At 49.2% G+C, this 20,192-nt stretch overlaps 1 protein-coding gene across 1 annotated transcript in view; it reads right to left on the bottom strand.

Annotated features, from left to right (window-relative positions):
- FBN3 (fibrillin 3) overlaps positions 1 to 20,192 on the bottom strand; it is a 191,650-nt gene that overhangs the window by 134,175 nt on the left and 37,283 nt on the right. Inside the window, exons 4-5 of the mRNA XM_067554076.1 lie at positions 13,290 to 13,385; positions 6,948 to 7,043 (exon numbers count right to left, since the gene is read on the bottom strand). Of these exons, the coding sequence (XP_067410177.1) occupies positions 6,948 to 7,043; positions 13,290 to 13,385 (192 nt within the window). The remainder of the gene's footprint in view (positions 1 to 6,947; positions 7,044 to 13,289; positions 13,386 to 20,192) is intronic.

The following is a 20,192-nucleotide window of genomic DNA, read 5'->3' as shown; positions in this document are numbered from 1 at the left end:
TGTGATCGTCTAGTCTGGCCACTATATAACACGGGCCAGAGAACCTCACGCAGCCATAGCAGCTCTTAGGAAGATGCCCCCCACTTTATTTAAAGACTTCACATGACAGAAAATCCAGCACATCCCTAGGTAAGTTGTTCCAATGGGTAATTATCCTCCCGGTTACAAATGTGCCCCCTATTTCCATTTTGAACTTGTCTCGCTTCAGCTCCTGGCCCCTGGATCTCATTCTGCCTACTCAAGAGCCCTCTGCGCTCAGGAATCTTCTCCCTGTGAGGATGCTGAGCCACCATCTCCGTGGAAGCTGCTTGCGTTTCTAGGTGAGAATGAGGCCCATAGTTTGCCATGTGCTTTGGCAGCTTGCAGGACGAAAGGTATCAATAAACACACGGTCTCCTCTTACCTAGTTAGGGGCTGGAAGAGGCGCCCCTGTGTCGCCAGGAGAACACTGGCATACGACCTTGGACAAATCTTTGACAGAAATCTCCTTGAGGTCGATTCTGCCCTCCCCGAGCTGCAGGGGGCTGCTGCCCAGAGGCCCTTGGGGGGTTAATTCACACTGTAACAGGAGGCAGCGGGATCACACCTGGTGTTGCCAAGCCAAGAAGTCAGCAGTGTTATCAAAGGTGTTAACGCCTCAGTGCTAGCTACTGCCCCGCTGTGGGGTCAAACCCCTGGCTCTGGGGAGAGGACTCTAAAATCAATGTTCCTGTGAGGCTATTTCAGGCCGAAAGTAGGCGTCAGTCACTCTCCTCCAACTCAGCCATTCCCAGTTCCCTCTGGGATCTGCTCAGCTCTTAGTACAGCAGGTCTCCTCAGCACCCCGCCCAGCTCCCAGGGCAGACTGGCCATGGCTGCCCGTTCACCCCGGGGGAAAACGGAGGCAGCGCTCGAGTGACACACTTAAGTGACCAGCCACAGGGAGTCGGACTCAGAGCCAGGAATAAAAACCAGGAGTTTTGGCCTCCCGGCCCTGTAGGCAGAGGACATGATCAGAGCTCTGCCCAGCAGGCCCTGGGGACAGCTGCCTTTGTCATACATGCAGCCCCATTGAAATATTAGCTCTGGCGTTGTGGAACCGGGAGACATTTCATAGACTGACAGGCCCTGCCCATACTCTGAGCTCACACAATGATTTGTCCAGCCAGCTAGGATCCCCTCAGCCTCCATCTGAGGGGCCCGCGTTTCACAGCACAGAGCCCTGGGCAATAAACAGAGGTTTCCCATGATCCCTTCTCTCCATAGAAAAGACCGTCAGCGCCAGACCCACACCAGCTTTGCCATATTGAAACTTTACGGGACGCAGATTCCCACATTCTGCTGCCTCTGAGCAACAGCCGTGAGGGCCCCTGCACCAGCTGGCACTGCAGCGTCCAGCCAACCGCAAATGCTATTCCAGGGGGAAGAAAAACTGTTCTTTGTGCGAAGGGAGAGTAGAAGAGGAAGGTGAGCAGCCAATGAGCTGGCCTAGCCTTAAGAGGAAGCTGCTTCTGGCAGGGATTTGGGTGGCAGTGTAAAGGGATTTCAGGAAAAATGGTTGAAAACCAGGCCTCCTTTTCCAGCTGTCTCTTGAAAGCTACTTTACCCAGCAATGCCACAGAAGGGTCAGTCTGGATCCAGAGAAATCCTTCAGCGTGAACCCGGCACAAGAGGTGGGTCTACGCTCCTCTCAGCCAGCACTGCCCTCCCCAGGCCTGGGCGTCAAGTGCCAACACCTCATTCCTCTCAATCCTGTGACCAGAGTCCCATGAATTCAATGGGACCAGGATCTGGCGCCAAGGGAAGATCCCTTAAGCAGCATTTATGTCACTAGGGCCCAGAGCCTCAAATACATTTAGGCACCTCACTCCCCTTCATTTCACTGGAAGTGAGGTGCCCAAATACCTTTACGATAAGGACTTAGCTGCCTCTGCTTTTCCGGGGATAGGCATGAAATCACCGTACAGAGATACAGCAGCCATCACCACCACTGAACAATGGACAGGATTCAAGTAACAAAACCACATCACCTACAAATCTGTACAATTTGCCAGCTGTGGTCTCCTGTTAGTGGAGACTTCCGAGGGGCGACTGTGAATATGTCACATCCCAGCATCGGTCTGGAGCTTGGAATGAATCAGAAATTATGTATTGATTCAGCAGTGGAGATCTGCGAGGCTGGTGTCCTCAATACCATGAGTCCCTAGGGAAGCCCTGATCAGTGATGAACCTTATGTGCTCAGCGATGGAATGAGAATTCGTTCCCCACGAAGGAAGGGTTAATGTCTCTCTTCTCTAGAACAGTGCATGCCAGCAGGCCAGCTGCAGCCTCACCACCTCACTATCTTGCTGTGAAAAGTGTAACTTATAACATCCCTTAGCAAAGTGAAGGCTCTGTTTGTCTTGGCATGGAAGAACGTGTGTGTACACAGCTGCAGAGCTTGTTTTGTCTCCTAGTGCAAGTCTGGACCAAATCAATTCTCTGAAGGCTTTGTAAAAATGTTCTCTGTATTTAAAGAATTTTACATATTACAAGACATCTCCAAAACCCCCACACACACAAAGTGAAGGCAATTGGATTTTTCAGTCTTCCCTGGCGCTGGCATATCCAGAAATTGCTTTCTTTACCCATTTGCCAGAACACAACCCTGATTCTTATAGATATACAAATCGTAGTATTTATGATGCCTGCTAAGCCAGCAGGAGGAAACCAGCAACCTACATCTCTGGGGTCCATCCCTAAACCCACTCCACATGTGGAAACCCCATGTAACTCATTTTAGGTTGAGTGGCAGTGGAAAGCGAGCAGGATGAGCCCCTCTGTTGTATAAGACTGTCTGTCATCATGGCACCTTCCTGAATACTTTATAGTAATTCAGAAAGAGCGTGTGTGTGTGTGTGTGTGTGTGTGCGCACACAGGTGTGTGTGCATGTGCACGTGCATACTTCCTTACCAATCTTTGCTTCTGTAACGAAGTACAAGGGTGGGGATGGATCAATGTATGCTGCCTCTGTAAATGTGTATGGCGCCTGTTAAATAACTTTCTTTTCTTTGCATCCAGTAAAAGTGAGGCTCAAACCATAGCAGAGCCTTTCACGGGGCACCTGCTCCCCGAGGTTCAGCAGATACTTTTATATCCCATGGAACTATTTTGAGCTCTGCATATTTTTGCTGGCTGTTGTTCAAGCAGGACTGAGTGACTGACTGGGCTACCGGAAACCAACTGTTATTCCTATCTCACCCTCTAAATCAGATTGCCAAGAATTCAGAGCTTGGAAAAAGCCATTAGAGACATGAACAAACCAATCCCAGAGCAGGGCGCTAGACAGAGCCATCCCAGTCTCAGGAAAGCTGTTGGCTGGGAGGGGGGAACGTTTCCAGAGGCCTTTGCTGCAAATCCTTTGAGTTTGCACATCCGCTCTGGGGAGTGTTTCAGTTTCACTTTTGTTCTGTGCAGCTCTGACCCTGGCCAAACATCCCCTCAGCAGAAAGTGTTGCTGGGCGTTCCTCTCCGCCAAAGGGAAGGGAGGAAATTCCAGCTCTCCTTACAGAACCTTACTCATTTCCACTTTGCTCAGACACAAACCCATCCAGCTTCTCAGCATACCCCGGCTGGGGAAGCTAGAGCCAAGCCGCAGGTCGCTCTGTACCACACTCTCCACTGGTGTAAAGCAGCGGAGAACCATTGATCTCAGTGAGCTGCCCTGATCTACAGCCGCTGAGGCGCTGGGCCAGGATTTCATTATTTATACAAAATATTCTAGAGACAGAGCTGGCCACAATTTTACACTGGAACATTTTTTCAAAAGGAAATTGGCTTCTTGCCCCAAATCAACAGATTTTGTGGAAAATTTTCATTTTGGTCAAAATGTACTGGTTTTTAGATGACAAATCATAAATTGTAAACCCAGTTTACGGTAAAATTTTTTGAGGTACTGGTAAAAAATGTCACTTGTAAGTTAACTTTTTTGTTTCTTATTTCAGTTTTTTGTGTGTGTTAAAAAAAATTAAAAATCAGTTTTTGAGTTCAGGTTTTTGTCAAGTTGCCTCTCTCCTCCCCCAAAAACTGTAGTGAGAGAGAGAGAGAGAAAAAAGAGCTCTTCCTTATTGAATGCATAGGATGGACAGTGTTCGGGCAATGAATTAAGGCTGTGTAGTGAAGAAGACCGTGGTCTGTAGGACCTCTGATGCAGTTGCTGCAGAAGCTGGAAGATGTGCAGTGAATGAGGCAGGGGCTGCAGGAAGAGAGAGGATGGTCTCTGGTTAAGGCAGTTGAATGTTCCCCTAGAGAATGAGATTCCATCCCTGCCTCTGCCACAGAGTTCCCGTTCCTCTGCAATGCTGGGCAAGTCACTTTTCACATGTGGCCACTTCTTGTGTGCTCCTTATTTTATGGGTGCTCAGGCTAAGGTTATGAATGCACAGCCCTTTCAAGTGTAATCGTAGCACAGGTAGGCATGCCCATGCTAGCTTTAATCTAGTTAGCACGGTGAACAACAGTAGTGATGAGAGGATGGTGTGTGTGTCATACCGAATATATACCTGGGGTCCCCAATGGGTGACTAACCTGCGCAGAAGCCCATGTTGCCATGTCTTCATTGCTTTTGTTACCTGCTCTAGCTAGATTAGAACTCGCACGGGTGTGCCTACCGGTTCTACAATTACACCGCCATTCACAGTGTAGATATAGACTAAGACGGCTGGGCTTCAATTTGCAGAAGTGTTGAGCACTCAAAACTGCAAGCCAGGTCAGGGGGAACTGTGATTTGAACACATAAAGTGCTATAAACATCCTAAATACTCTAGAAAAATCACCGAAAATTGGGCAGCCAAAATTGTATTGGGCACCAAAACTAGTGGATATTTTCACTAATTCTGGCCTTAGTGCTCTGTGCCTCAGTTTCCTTTCTCTAAAATAGAATTAGTACCACCTCTGCATCTCTCAGGGGCAGTGTGAAGAGAAATTCATTAACATTTGTGAAGTACTCCGTTATTACTGTGATGAGCACCATGAAAGTCCCCAGAACGAAAACTGAGGTTACTTGCTGGTAACTGGAGCTCTTCACGATGCACTCGGCATATTCACACTCTTGGGATGCGCTGACCCACTGCAGCCAGAACAGTGGAATATTCTAGCAGTAGTGCCTGTTAGAAGTGCCTCACCCCTCACGACCTGTCCCCAGTGCTCGTGCCAGTCAGGCAGCATGGTTGGAGGAGGGATGCTCGTGCCTCACTTCCTTGCCAAGTAATGCTACAATTACGACTCAGCGAAAGCGGGGAAGGCGGGCGGGGAATGGGAACATGCAGAGTGCATCTCAAAGAACTCCAGTGACAAATAACTAACCTCCATTTCTTCTTTGGGTGCCCTCTGCATATCCCCACTCCTAGGGAAGGTAGGTGAGAAGTTCCTCAGTGAGGCTGGGAAGAGCCCTAACTGAATGGCAGCTAAAGCACTATCCTGCCAAAACGAGCACTGGGCCTGGATTCTAAATCTAATGCATAGTGAGACGTCAAAAAGTGAATTGTTCTCCAGGTAGCGACCTTGCAAATCTTGGAACTTTCCCCTGAAACCTTCTTGTCTTGGTCTTTTGTCTGGAAGAGATTGCACGTCAGTCAGATCCACAGAGGGGTGCAGATCTAAGTGAATTTGAGCTGTCACCTCAGTTATGTGTTGTTGGCTCTTTGTTAATGTATCCTCAGATCTTAATCTCAGGCCCGTAGTCTTGGATGCATCTTGAGGTCTCAAGTCTTTCAACCTTGGTACTACCCCATGCGAGCAGTTGGAGGAGCTGCTGGAGAAATGCTTAGGATTTCTCTTCCTTGGAACTGAGGAAGATGTTTTGGGCACATCTTGTGGATCTTTATGACGTTTGTCCAGATCCAGGACTGAGGTAGGCTGCACCATGGTTGAGGTCGGAACCAAGGACCTGACCATTGGAACCTCGGCTGACTTGGAACCGGAACCTGGCACCAAAGCCAAAGCTCTTGTCACTGATCTGGATGACTCTTTGGATCCAGCAGTAGACAGAACTGACTCCAGTCTCCTGCGTTTACTGCCCGATCCTTTTGAGTTCTTGGATCCTGTAGGCTTGGCAGCCAATACCTCCTTTAACAGAAGGCCCTGTGGTCTATTTTGTCTATTTTGCATATTTGGCAGTATACCAGTGAGTGATTTTTGCCTAAACACGTTAAGCACCGTACATGTGCATCAGAGGAAGGAAAGAATGCTGGACATGACGGACATTTTTTTAAGCTTTTTTTTCCACTTTGGTGTCATAGTCGGTAGGTAAATTGTTTGTTTTACTGTTATCTATTTCTAATCTATTTTAACAACTATAAACTATACTATCTGTACTAACTATCTAACTACTAAAACACAGCTAATTACTAACCTAACATGTAATTTTTATTATTATTATTTTATATTTTTATTTTCATTCATTTTTGGTACCTACAGCAAGAAACGGATGTAAGGGGGTTCATGTCCTAATGCCGCAGTGGTTGGAAGGAATTAAGATGGCAACAGTGCCAATGCCCCCTGACTGGTGCGGGTGCCGGGGACAGAAGATGAGGGGTGAGGTGCTTCAAACAGTCATTGCTACGAAAGAAGGTTCTGCCGTCCTATCTGCACCGGGTCGGCACAGTCCAAGAGGGACATGTGCAGAGGGCACTTAAAGAAGATTTGATATTTCTGTATTCCTTGATGGATGAGGTTAGAAAGAATAGCTACCCACTGTCCATCCTGTACACTGAATGAGGCAGGAGTCCTATGGAAAAAATAGTATGAGATCACGTAATTAAAGTCTCTATCATAATGCATACACTATGCAAAAGGGGGGCCAATTAGCACTGCACAGGCAATCTTAACATGGCATTTCCTAACAACTTCTGAGGGCTTGAATTTTCAACTTTTACGTTCTTTTTTGTAGTAACATCAGTGATCTTAATATAACAAACTGCTCCTTACCCCTCTCACACTGAGGACCAGTGAACCCGTAGATACAAGCGCAGCGATTTGGTCCAATGCACCGACCTCCATTCTGGCAGCCATTTTCACAGACAGCTATTCAGAAATAGAAAGATGGGTGAGATTACACCAGACGGTCTTCAGACACAATACACCAGGAAGTTCTGCTCTAATGGAAAAACACATGATATATAAGGTACATGAAAGTTGCAGAATTTGGAGCCTCCCATGTTTTATGTTATTGTATATTATTTGCAGTTCAGGGATCTTCCCCAGATACCAATCCTAAAGAGACAGATATATTTTTTTCAGCAAGGCAACTCCAAATTTTTCCTGCTTATAAAGAAATCATTTATGAGTGGGCTGGAAACCAACAGCTCAGTCAACAGAGAGGTTTTGCTGTGTGCTAGAATCTCAGTTAACGCAGCTTTAGCTCTGTGATCCAAATATGAAGAAGTACAAAAGAAAAATTTGTGAAAAGGGAAAACTTGTGCTAGACATGCCCAAATCTGAGCAAAATGGTGCATGTCAAAAGTCAAGTGAGAGGGAGAGGAAGACCAGGGATTTTTCTCACACACTTGCAGTGAAGAACCAGGGACAAACCTGACTGGAACTCAGGGCTTGTCTACACTTACCTCAGAGAGCTGGCGTTAGTCGACCTGAGTTACGCAAACTACGAAAAAGCTTGCGTAACTCCAGTCGACTGCTGTGGTTCTGTTCTGCGCGCCGTCTTCACTGCATTGCACCGACAGGAACCGTGTTCCCGTCGACGCAGCACTACGCCACTTGAGAAGGTGGTCTTAGTACATCGATTTCTGGATCCACTGAGTGGGTTTTCACTGACCGCTCAGTTGATCCAGATAAGTCGATCTGACAGCGACGAATTTGCCTCCGTTAGTGAAGACATAGCTTCAGACACACTAGCAGCAAGCTGATGCAGTGATCTGCAACATGAAAAGAGCAGCTGACTCCCTGAGTGGAAATCCTGAATCCCAAGGAAAAACAGTGGGCAAAACCCAGTGTGACGGGATGTGTCCCTTCAAAAGATCAGCGAGTCTGCCAGGAGATGTTGGGAGTGTCACAACATGATTACAAAAGAAAAACAATTTTTCTGAGATACCACTTGACAGCAGGCGCACAGACCCAGGTGGTCGGCACTGTCTGTCTCCCCATCATTGCTTTAAAAAACGGCTGTCTTCAGGCACCCAGGCAACAACCAAACAGCTCTTCCCTTGAATAATCCACCTCTCCTGCATAGTGGAGTCTCAGATTCCTTTTCTGCTCTCTGTCCAAGAGCAACTGAGGGGCTGTGTCTCCTGCTACCTTCTATTGAACCTGTGTTCAGTGCATGTGGCTGGCTGGCCCCAAACATGGATAGGCCATCTTGGGCCGGTAGTTGATTACCTTGGTATGTCACTCTGGCCCTTGGCTCAGGAAATGATCTACTTGTCTGACTCATCCCTCATACGCTGTGCAGGTCTCAGGGCTCAGATTAGGCAGAGCTTCAGAGTCCCAGGGTCCTTCTCCTTCTCAAGGTGCTGGGCAAACAATTTATTTTGTAGAGACAAGGTGGGTGAGGTAGTATCTTTTATGTGACCAACTTCTGTCCAAAGAGACACACTTTTGAGCTACACGGAGCCCTGCTTCAGGTCTGGGAAAGGTACTCAGATTCCCCAGACCCCGAAGAAGAGCTCTGTGTAGCTCGAAATCTTGTCACTTTCACTGAAAGAAGTTGGTCCAATGAACAATATTCCCTCACCCACCTTGTCTCTCTAGCCTGGGGCCCACAGGGCTACAACAACACTGCAAACAAATTTATGTTGTGCTATTTCTCCCAGCTACAGCTTCTGGGCTGTGACCATAGAAGCTGTTTCTCACAGGTACCAAAAAAAAATGGGAGGGGTGCAATCCCCCCAAGAATGCCATCATATGAGCTGCAGCCTGGGTCTGGAAATTAAAGAGGGGATTAGAGACTCTAGAAAGTATCACCCCAGATCAAAGGGGTAGGGGAGTGACAGGCCCCAACCCCTGCTGGTACCAGCCTGTGTGTCACCCTTAATGCAACCTATCATTGGAAGCTAGCAGCTAAAGGAAAATAAGGCTGACAAACCAGGGAGAGCATTGTAGCCTATCTCCTCATCGAGCCCAGCTGTAACTGGCACAGCACCAGAGGGGCCACGACCCATCTCCTTCAGATTGTCAGTCCCACCTCCTCAGTGCATTCCTGGATCTGAATGTAGAACAAAAGGTCGGCACCACCCGTCCCAGCACAATGAGCCTGAGAGGCCGTGTGGACGCAAGAGATGGAGCAGGGACAGGATGCGCAAAGCCAATCATTTCTGAAAGCCCAGTATATAATGCACAGGAGTCGTATTAAAACTCGCGCAGCTGCAATGACTAATGAGTGAAAGTCTGCTTTGGGGCAAGGCTATTTCACACGGTAACGATGGGAGGGGTTAATTATTTAGTCATGATGTGCATGTAAGAGGGAGAACCTGACTCTGATCCCCCTGCTAGGAGAGCTCTCAGGGAGGCAGGAATGATTTGTGATGGCCACGACCTGAGGCAAAGAGCAAAGAGAGGAGGAAAGAGAGTGGAAGTCCTGCAGTGACATAGGGAATTTCCCTTGGTGCTGGATCCTGCAGGAGGAAATGGTGCGTGTCAGGTTAAGTTGTGTTGGCCGTCACGATGCCTCCGGGGCAGGGAGGTGTGGGGCACGTCTTGTGTCTGCACTCACTCCCACACTCCAGGGTGGTCACTCATTAGTTCACTAAAGGTCACACCTCACACAGGGACCCTCCCCCGCAGAACCTCCAATGCTGATGACAGTGTTAACACGGCACAGCCAGCCCAGGTGCACTGTGGTACCCAGGTCCTCTCCCCAGCACACCTGCAGAGGGCCAGCCATACACTGACCCTAAATGGGGCCCATGGGGTCCTACATGGTATCCTGATGCTACCCTCATCTTTATACCAAGCTTCAGCCCAAAGAAAATACAAGTCTCAGCCTGCCTGGTCTGTGCTGAGTGTTACAGGCTAAGCACGTTGCATGCTGGCACCTATGCTTTTCAAGGCCCACACTTCTGCATTAGAGTTCAGGGCAGCTGCCATCTGCTACCCTGTGCTCCTGGAAAGTTGCCAGCTGGTCCCGCCGTTGTTTCCAGACCTTGGCAGTGGTGTGCTGCCAATATCTTAAAGGTTTGTGAAAGTTCTGCTGAATTGATTGGGATGGACCGGCAAAGCAGGGAGCTACAACTCCCATCAGACCCCTGCCCACCAGGCGAGGTGAAAGGAAAGGTCCTGAACTAGGTGGCTGGGCTCTGTTTGGAACCTGAAGCAGGAGCCACGTAGCAGCAGGAACTAGAGAGAAGTTGGAGGCAGGAACGGATGCAGAGCTGCGACTACAGGAAGTTACAGCCCTGGGCAGGTCTGTGTGGGACTTATGTGGGAGCAGCAGTGGCTGGGCAGGGAGCCATGGCGGGGGGGCCTCCAAGAGAGACACAAACTGAGCCTGTCTTGGAACCCTAGAAGCACCTATTTGCTGGAATAGAGGCTGGATTGGAGAGCGCAGCCCAGGCACTGGGCCAGAAGAGTCCTGGCTCTCACCTGCCCAAGGACCCCCACAGGAACCGCTATCGCTCACTTTGAACTGTAGCTGTTTCAGCCTTTTGTGCCCAGGGTCTTTGGCTGGCAAGATTTAAGGGACAGGATCGAGGGGCCCAGGGGCTCCTTGGTGGACAGAAATCAACAACCCTGAAGATTGAAATGTTCCCCTGAGATCCAAGAGCGGAAACAGATGGACCAGTGATGGCAGAGAGATGCAGCCACCCATCTTCATGCCCAGAGTTTATGCTGGAGATGATCAGGGCTGGGCCAGCTGGATCCACCATTTTGAACAAGCCGCCTGAATCAATGGCTGGAATGAGGCCACCAAGGAAGATTTTCTTGGCCTGCTGCTCTGAAGCAACGCATAGGGGGTGTTTGAAAGATACCTCGGGGCAATTTGCCTCTGTCAAGGATGCACTACAGCAGTCTGTAGCTCAGACCACACACCCCATGTGGAACTGAGCAGAATTCAACGAGCAGAGACATGAAAAGGGAGAATCGGTCCGTGATTTTGAATATGCCCCCTGGTACCTGGCCACCAAGGCTCTCCTGGTCTATGACAACCAAATGTGGGATCTCTCTGGCCAGAGACCAGTTTGTAATCCATGCAGCTAAGAGAGAGATCCAGAAAGCTCTTCAGGGAGAAACCTAAAGTGCCGGAAGAGGCACCCAGAATTGCTGCAGAGCTAAAACAAGCCCCAGGGGCTTCAGAAGAAGCAGGCCCAGCCCCCGGGGCATGGGTGCAGATGGCTGAACTGGAAGTCACTGCCGCTACAGGACAGACATGGGACTGAGATCTCCGAGAACTGACTGAGGGCATGAAAGCAAAGCAGCATGGCATGAACCAGCTGAAAGCAGAGAGAAGGGCCCTACAACCCAGAAAGAACAGCCCGAGGAAGACAAGGACACAGGAAATAATGAGTGAACTCTGACCGACTCCCTTCCCAAAGGAGGGAAGATCCACGACCTTGGAGATGTGGCAGCACAGGCTGCATTTGTCAGTCACATAGGGATGACGTGATAGCCCCGTCCACGCATAAAAGGATGGGTCACAAGTGTCACATCTGTACATGCCCCTCCAATAGCCCAAACTCAGCCATCTTCACAACCCCCCATCATTGCAGGCTCCCGCACCCTGTGTGACCACAACCCTCACCTCTTCTGCTGCTAGTTATTTGGGAATGGCTTCAAGAAAGAATGGGGCAGGTGAGGGGAGCTACCTGAGACAGACACCTCTGTCCCTATGCACCACCAAGGCCATCCAGATTACCTGGGACACACCAACCAATGGCTCCAGGATTTAAATATCTGAGGGTTTGCAAAGGGCTTTCTCAATAGAGGGCCATGAACTCTGAGGTTTGCTTCGACTTTCCAAAGAAATCTGGTGTATTGACCTTAGGACAAGATTTAATGCCCATCTCTCTGAGGGGAAGTCTTTTTGCTCTGAGATAGGAAGTATAAATGGTCCACAGGCTCAGATATGGGCTAACCTCGGGCACTTGATACACACCCATAAATAAACAAAGGACAAAGCTGGCAAATTATTAAACCTTTTCTACGGATACAAACACAAAGCAAGGAACTGTAGTGGATTAATTCTGGACTCTGCCGTTCTTTAGCCAAAAGCCTGGCGGGAAGATCTAGACGCAGTTCTGAGAGCATAGCAGAGAGGCAACAGAGCAGAACCAGGGACTGTAGCCCACCAAGGGGCAATGAGGAATAAATACAAACCCACACAATTTGCAACAGTTTATAGATTTATAAATCTTTGGGTTTAAATCTCTTCTCCCTTTGGTTTTACATCACTCTGTGAGAGAAGAGAATGGGGCTTGGATATCCATGAACAAGAACAAAAGCATAAAGCCAAGCTACAAGTGAGGGCAGAAGTTGGCCAGAGGACGGTTCCTTCCTATCTAATTTCTGGGCAAGCCCCATGGGACTGAGTTTCTGGGAACAGTGACTGTGGTTCTTAGCAATATTAGTGATACACAGAAAGCTACAGGCTTGTCTTCATGTCTCTAGGGAGATGATACATGGCGTTTTCAGTGTTGCTTGCCTGAGGTGAAGGTATTATTGAAACTAAGCGGATTCTAAATAAAAGATGTAAGGAAAAAAGCCACCAGCTCATGGACTGTGAACAGCTAGATCTCACTCAGAGCTGTGCATAGACCATGAAACCAGTGGGATTGCAGGGGCCAATTGGGGGCAAGAGGTGATGACTTTTCCTTTAGTGCTATTGTTTAGAACAGGCACGTCTATTATTAAGCACAGCTAACTGGCTGTAACTGAGACTGAACTTGGCTCTGTATTTTCAGCTGGGTGTAACAAATCTTAGTCACAAATGTGGGACTCAGAAGAAATTCACTCAGCTCTGGGGTAGGTATCTGGAGAAGACTGTCTGTTAAGTAAGGACTGTGAGCAAGTGAATAAACCTCTGTGATTATTTAACAAGCTACTAAACCCTTATGAAAAGATGAATAGACACAAGGGGCCAAACACTTTGCTGGGGTCAGCTGAAATCAGAACTGCACCTGTTTACATTAGCAGAGAATTGGGCCCAAACTTAATTTTCTCAAGTGTCTCTGGTGCCCAGATAAACTTGGCAGTAGACAGGGTCGCTGGCTGGAGGGTTACCCCATGGAAGAGCTATTCACCCAGCCTCCTGAACACAGCACTGTCTTTCACACAAAAGCCACAGAGATGAATAACCCAGGGAAGGGTCATACAGGTACTCACGTTGCCCACAGTAAGTTCCAGTGTATCCTTTCTGGCAGAGGCAGGATTCCTCGTTGCAGCTTCCCCCATTCATGCATCTGACATTGCAGGTTTGGACTGTGGAGGAAAGCAGGAAAACTGTATGAGAGTCCGGGACCTTCTTTCTCTGGAGCTGCAAACCACCAGGCAAACAATGACCTTGCACCTCACGTGTGGTGCTGCTTCTTAATGTGACATCAACTCCCGGGAGAATCGAAGACGAATGGAGGTTACACATGCCCAGCTCCCATTAAATGCCGTGGAAAGACCCCCATTGCTGTCCTGTTGGATCTGAGCCTATGGGCTTAGAGCTATTAATGCCTTGGCTATCTACTGAGGATATTCTATAGACTGACTAGCGCTGGGCTTCTTATACCAGTAAATCCTATTGTCTGCCCCTCTTCCATACACTCTGGATGCTATTTTTATTGCTCTCGTACATGCCCATGAGGAACTGATGAATTGGGAAAAAGCCAGAAGCAAGTTCTGACTAATCCTTCCCCAGAAGTGAGACACCTGTTTTGTCTAGCCCAGTTCACAGGGGGCAGGGCAGGATTGTTCCCTGCACTGGGCCTTAGCCTTGCTGGAGGAAGCAGGCATCCTTCGATGCAGCTCCCTCAATGGACTCCACCTGAGGGTCTGTATATTTTCTACAGCATTGTCCTGTCCTTCCACAGCCTCACAGGAGTCATTATTTGGCAATATTGTCTGGGCGTTATCCCAGTGGCTTCTGCTTTTAGTTTAATTCCATGCCTCTTAGTTCCACAGCCTTGTATCATCCTGAGCAATCGCTCTCTCTCTTTCCTCAGTGTTTGGACCCACTTTTTAGTCTGTCCTGCATAGCGCTGTCCTTGTTCCATGGTGCACTGCACCCACCGCTTTCTAAACCACAAAGCAGTCGGGACTCGGACACACATACAAGCCGGACCCATGTTAAAAGTAAATGTCCTTCTTTTAAAAGAGAGTTTGGTTTTGGATTTTGTCGAAAATACGTATATGTCTCCTTGTGCTATAAATGCCCATTTGCAGCCTGAACTCTAGCGCACTTTCAAAGAGACGCACGTTAAAAGTTGTTCTCTTTTTTCCTGTAAGCAATCCAAAAGATAAACCGTATCTGAAAAGGAGGACATACAGATTTCATGTGGAGTTTTGCACAGTTTTGCACGTTGGAGTTCAGGCTGTTAACGGGTGTGAACAATGCATTGTGGAAGGAAGACAGGCACGGGTAAGAATTGATAAGAAGGGCTGGTTAGAAAAATTTCATCTAAACGTTTTTTTGTCGGAAAAAGCTGTTGTGACAAACCTGAACAGGTGCCCCAGAGCCATGGGGGCGCCCTGTTGTCCATACGAAGGGAGCGGGCTGAACTTCCCAGAAACTGATCTGCCGAGGTGGTTGCCATGGCTCTGCCTCCTCCCTACACAGGAGACGGCACCTCCAGACGGGCTGGGGGCAGTGAAGGCTATATTTCTGCCCAAGGGCAGTAGGCACTGCAAGTGAGCATGCACAGCCAGGTGCATTGCACATGCCGCTACTACCCTGGGCAGGCACAATACCTCCTAGCAGCATTGCCTATGCGGTACCCACCTCACTCCCCTCCCTGCTCTCCCTGCACAGGCCTGAAGAGCTCCCTGCATGGGCACATTCTGCATCTTTCCTTTTGGAGTGCATCACTTCAAGTACTTAGCAGCTCCAGGAATTAGCAATAGGAGAGGGACTGATGGGAAGCCTGAAGGCGTGAGGAATGGCATTGGAGATCTGAGGACTTTGCATCTGGGGGGCTCAGCATATTTGGTCTGTATTTATTTCATGCATTTCCAGGGATGGTTTGTACCACGTACAGTGTGTGCTGCTCATGCTGTTTCTCTGTGGCCAGAGACCAGCCCCAGTGGAGGCGTAAGCAATAAGCTTACTAACATTGGGAACTCAAAAGCACTGCTTAGGCTCTCAGACGCCTGTTAGTCTCTGCTGAAAAGGGCACTGGTTCCAAAGCTGTTTTGTCCTCCAGTCCCAGAGCTGAAAGGATCTAGCCTCACGGTGCCAATCGCTCCAGCTAAACCACACTGGGAAAGCTGCGGTGTGAATTCCATCCACAAGGGCTGCGCAGTGGCACTGCAGAGAGATCCAGCCACCTACACATGCCAGTTCCTGTCAGCCCCTTTCCCTTCATCTGCAGCTGCCTGCACTCCACTCCCACCACTGGCACCATATGGAGCAAGGGGGCTTTTATAGCGATGGGTGGGGCCCTACCAAATTCGCCGCTGTGAAAACCATATCACGGACCGTGAAATCTGGTCTTTTGTGAACTTTTACTATACTACAGGGTAAAAGTGCACAGAAGTGCACAGCATTTCTCAGACTCGGGGTCCCGACCCAAAAGGGGGTCACCTGCCTATTGGAGGGAGGTCACGGTATTGCCACCCTTATTCTGGAGGCACCAGTGCTGCCTTCAGAGCTGGGCAGCCAGAGAGCGGCGGCTGCTGACTGGGCGCCCAGCTCGGAAGGCAGTGCCGGTGCCGGCAGCAGCGCCGAGTAAGGGCTATTTATGGCGTGACCAACCGGTGAAAATGTGCGATTTCTCCACGATTTAAGCAGACCCCTCCTTATTTAGATTCAGATTTGGGGAAGGACTCAGGAGTCTAGATGTGTATCCAAAGGTGCCCTAGCCTGTGGTGGTTTCTTCATTCCACCCCCCTCTGAATAACTCCCCGGACCTCTTCAGTGTAGCGGGAGCTTCAGAGGAAGGATGGGTGCTGGGGCAAAGGCCAGCGTTTCTGCAAAGGTTTACTTATCCTGGCTCACACTCCCCTGGGGTATAACCACACTGACAACCAGGGAGTTAAACCAGAGCTGACTTTGCCACATGTATAGTGAAGCAGACTCAGTGTGAAGCCAGCATGTGCAGAGGAAATTGTACTCATCAAGATTTTATCTGTGTGTTACCTATGTCAAGTATTTACAGGGCACCCGTCACCACCGCACCTAGGCTCAGAGGGGTAAGGGTTAACCCTCGCTGGGGTTAGAGTAGATTGATAGCATATTTGCAGTGAGAACTGGCTGCAGCAGCTCGGCCAGGAATCAGCAGGGTGTTTGCAGACAATGTCTCCTGTGATTATTGCTATCCAAGTGGTCCCTTTCATTGCTTGTGGAAGAGTATGGTGCAAGTGACCCTTGCTCATGACAGAAAAGAGCCGAGTGGCTTTTATTGCCTGCCTTTGGCACGCAGGGCAAGCCTGCTCCCCTCCCTGAAGCATTAATGATCGATACAAAGCCAAACAGCCTCCAGTACAAATGCCAGACCCCAGGCATTCTCCTCCTGGGGAGCTTACCCGCCAGATACATTGTGAAATCCCCCCTCCCCACCGACCCAGAGGAATGCTAGGCACGTGCCCAGACCTATATACTGTATACACATTCCCTACATTCCTGTGAGATTGCTAACATATGGCCCCTGACTCCGGTCACTCTGAGACCCAGCCACCATTCCCCAGGAAGCATTCTGATGGTCGGGGGTGTTCTTCTGTGTGCTGCAGTTTCTTGGAACATTAGCAGGAGCATGGTGCATAGGGGGACCAGATACAAGAGTAAGAAATCAGGATGGGGGGGGAGGGGAGTAATAGATGTCTACATAAGACAAAGCCCCAAATATCCGGACTTTCCCTATAAAATTGGGACATCAGGTCACCATAGCAGCACAAGGGGGCACTTTTAAGTCAGCATTGCAGGCTTAGCTTTACAATTCCTTCCCTGCGTTACACCCCAGATGTGGCTCGCTGTTCACGGGGGCTGTTTCCCTGGGACTGGATCAGCAGCCGGTTCACAATGGCTTTCCCACAGAAAGGCAAATATAGAAACACTCCCTGGCCAGTCGATAGCGATGTTCAGAGCAGGATCTTGAAAGGACTTTACAGGATCTCAATAATTTCTTCCTGTCAATGGGGAACCCCAGTGGAACCAGCCTCCTGCGAGACTCACTGGCCTGTTTGTAACTGAGTCCAGTTAGGTGGCAATTTCTCTCCGGACAGGCTTTGAAGGTGCATTATAAAGCACCTAGGAAGGTCCCTGCAGACAGACAGCCTGAAGGGAGAATAGCCCCATGCCTCTCCATAGCCCTCTGTTGTCTCCTGATGCCAAAGTGAGGCAAGCTAATGCCTTAGCATAGCATAGCTTTGTGTCGGGGTGTCCTCTGCAACCAGAGCACGGGGAGGAATGAGCACCTCTATGGGGCCTTGGGGTGGGGGGTGCTATCACTGGGGGCTGATTTGGCTTCCACTGAATAGTGGAAAAACACTCATTGACTTCTGCAGGAGCCGGACTGGAGCAGTAAGAAGTGCAGACAGGGAAGCACTGGGGGGTATGTCTGCACTGCAAGGGGTGAGACTGCAGCATTGACTTGGGGAGCTCCATGGACAATGGCAGGGACTAGAAGCCATGGCAGCAGGTGCTGTATGACTTTGCCCAGGACCCTGGGTAACAACTACTCAAGTGGCTAGCCCATGCTGCTGGAACTTCGCTGCTATTGTGATTGAATTAGCTAGACCCACGCTGGCCTGGTTACGTCTACACATGCCCTCCTGATTGCTGGGCAGACATAACGTTAGAGCGGCTGCAGCAAGACTAGCTGAATGCTCCGTGCGTGCCTTGAGGTGCCTGGAACACTTACAAAATCGAATGCATTCAAATATTTGTGTTGGCGGCAATTGTTGGTTTCTCATTACTTTGGGAAACCAAGTCAGTGGCTCCTGGCAGTGATTACAGAAGCAATGATGTCCAGTGGTTTGAACCCAGGTCTCGGCATCCAAGATTCCTGTGTTCTGCTACTGAGTCACCATGTGACTAAGCAAGTCACGCCCTCTCTCTATGGCTTAGCTCCCCAGTGTGTAAGGTGGGTCTAATAATGTCGTCACCATCCAGGAGTGTGGCGAGGCTGAACGGGTGAGTGTAAAGGGCTCGGAGACCCATGGGTAACAGACATCTAGACGTGCAAAGCAGCAGTAGGTGCCATGCTTTTAAACAGCCAGTGCAGCGCATGTGAAAGTACTGGGGCGCACACAGCTTGAGTTCTGCAATATTCATTCCTGGATGCGACTTTACTTTTAATGTCAGAATATCTGTCTGGGAGCCAGAGAGCTACTACTGCTGACTCTCGTGCTGTTCTTGCAAGTCACATTGTCTTTGCGGGTTTTCTTAAAGGCCCAGTTCCTGGAGTCAGGGAGTTATGTGAAACGCTCAGCTTTTTTAAAACTAAGTTTGTTGTCCCTCACGGTGGCAGAGGAAAGCTGGAAAATGTGGCTCCCAAAGGCTCAAACACCAAAAGACAAAGAAAAAGACTCCACTATCTAGTATCAACATCCACAGGCTGGAAGAGAGTTGGCTGCACGCATGCCATCCAAAAGAAGACGTATGGCTGGGTCCTTCCTTGCTGACAAAGGGGAGCAGAGGGTGAGGGTGCATTTCTATACTATGAGGCAGTTTTGACCCTCAGTCACTCCCATCTAACAGCAACTGAAGTCCATGGCAGTTCCACAGGAGGAACGGAGAGCAGAACTGGCATTTCCAGGCAAGCTGGGATAAGGAGTAACATGACACGTGTGTGTGGCACCGGACAGACAAGCCGACTTTGCAGAGGTTACACTCATCTTTGTGGAAGTTTTGGCAAATGTATCTAATTCCTCTGAGGAGACAACAAAGAAACGCTCCCACTGCCATCTCCGGAGACCGAACCACCTCGCTCGCCTGCAGATTCCCATTGTGATCATTTCCCCTCCCTTTCTGCACAAACTGTTCATGTCTGTGCAGGTCAGGAGATGAGCTGCAGAGTGGAAAGAGGTAACCCACAGGGAGCTGGTTTTCCACAACCAGCCAGCAATGGCAATTCATCCTATTGTATTGAATCCACATGACAAAGAAGCGAAGCCAAACCAGCTTGTGCCAGGGTATGTCCTGCAGCAGAAACCAAGGTACTGGCACTGCAACCCAAAGCTGACAACAGGGGACTGTGGGAGAGGTATTTCCCACACAAAGGGTCCTCTGTCCCCCTTGTTCAGACTATCAGAAGGGGAGAGTGTTCTGTGTGGAGGGTCTCTGTCTGCAGTGTAGGTGAATGGCTGCAGGCCGTGTCAGTCACTTCCAGGAGTCCTGAATACATCTGGCCGAGATTACTATAGGCTCATGGAAATACGCTGACCCCGACAGCTTACTGCGCTCTGGCTACTTGACTGTTGCTGTTTGTTCAAAGCTGAAAAGTTCTCCACAGTTTAGTCCTTTGTACAGGTCTGCTGGGAACCCTGAGCAGTCCAGAGCTTCTCCTGCTGCCCGGCTCCAGGCTCGTTGTGGGGCAGATTGCACATGGAATCAGAGAGCAATCAGAGAGCATTCAGGAACAGCTGTGGCATTCAAAAGAAGGCTTCACCGCCCCCTCCTCTTCCCCATCTCCTCTCCTCACACAGATTCTCTAAAGGTCAATTCCCCATTCCTCCATTCCACCCAATGCTAAGCCAGAACCTTTTTGCCTTTCATGTTTTTACTAATTCTCAGTGCCGTGGAGTGTGCAATTAGTTCCCTGTGTGGATGATTTGGGGCTCCCGAGGGTTTGCTCACAGTGGTCACTGGGGTCAGAGAGCAAGGCAGGGGAAAAAGGCAATGCATTTTTGGGATTCCTGACTCCCCAGTGTATGACCTTCAGATGTCATCTGAGCCTACCAGAAACAGCTGGACATTTCTTTCTGACACCCAAATCCTGGCCTAAGCAAATCCTTTTAGAGCTTGCTTTAGATAGACAGCACTTTTATTTCCTAAATAAACATGGTTAACATAGAGTTTAATTGCCAGGAACCATCAGCAGTATATGGACTTTTTGGCAAAACATGTTGTAAATGCTTTGTCAC

The sequence above is a fragment of the Emydura macquarii genome, unplaced genomic scaffold (assembly GCF_026122565.2).
Source record: "Emydura macquarii macquarii isolate MOO-44397 ecotype Brisbane River unplaced genomic scaffold, CSIRO-AGI_Emac_v2 contig_306, whole genome shotgun sequence".
NCBI classification, from domain to species: domain Eukaryota; kingdom Metazoa; phylum Chordata; order Testudines; family Chelidae; genus Emydura; species Emydura macquarii.
Note: the sequence above shows the minus strand (reverse complement) of the source record. Positions and strands in the feature narration are given on the sequence as shown.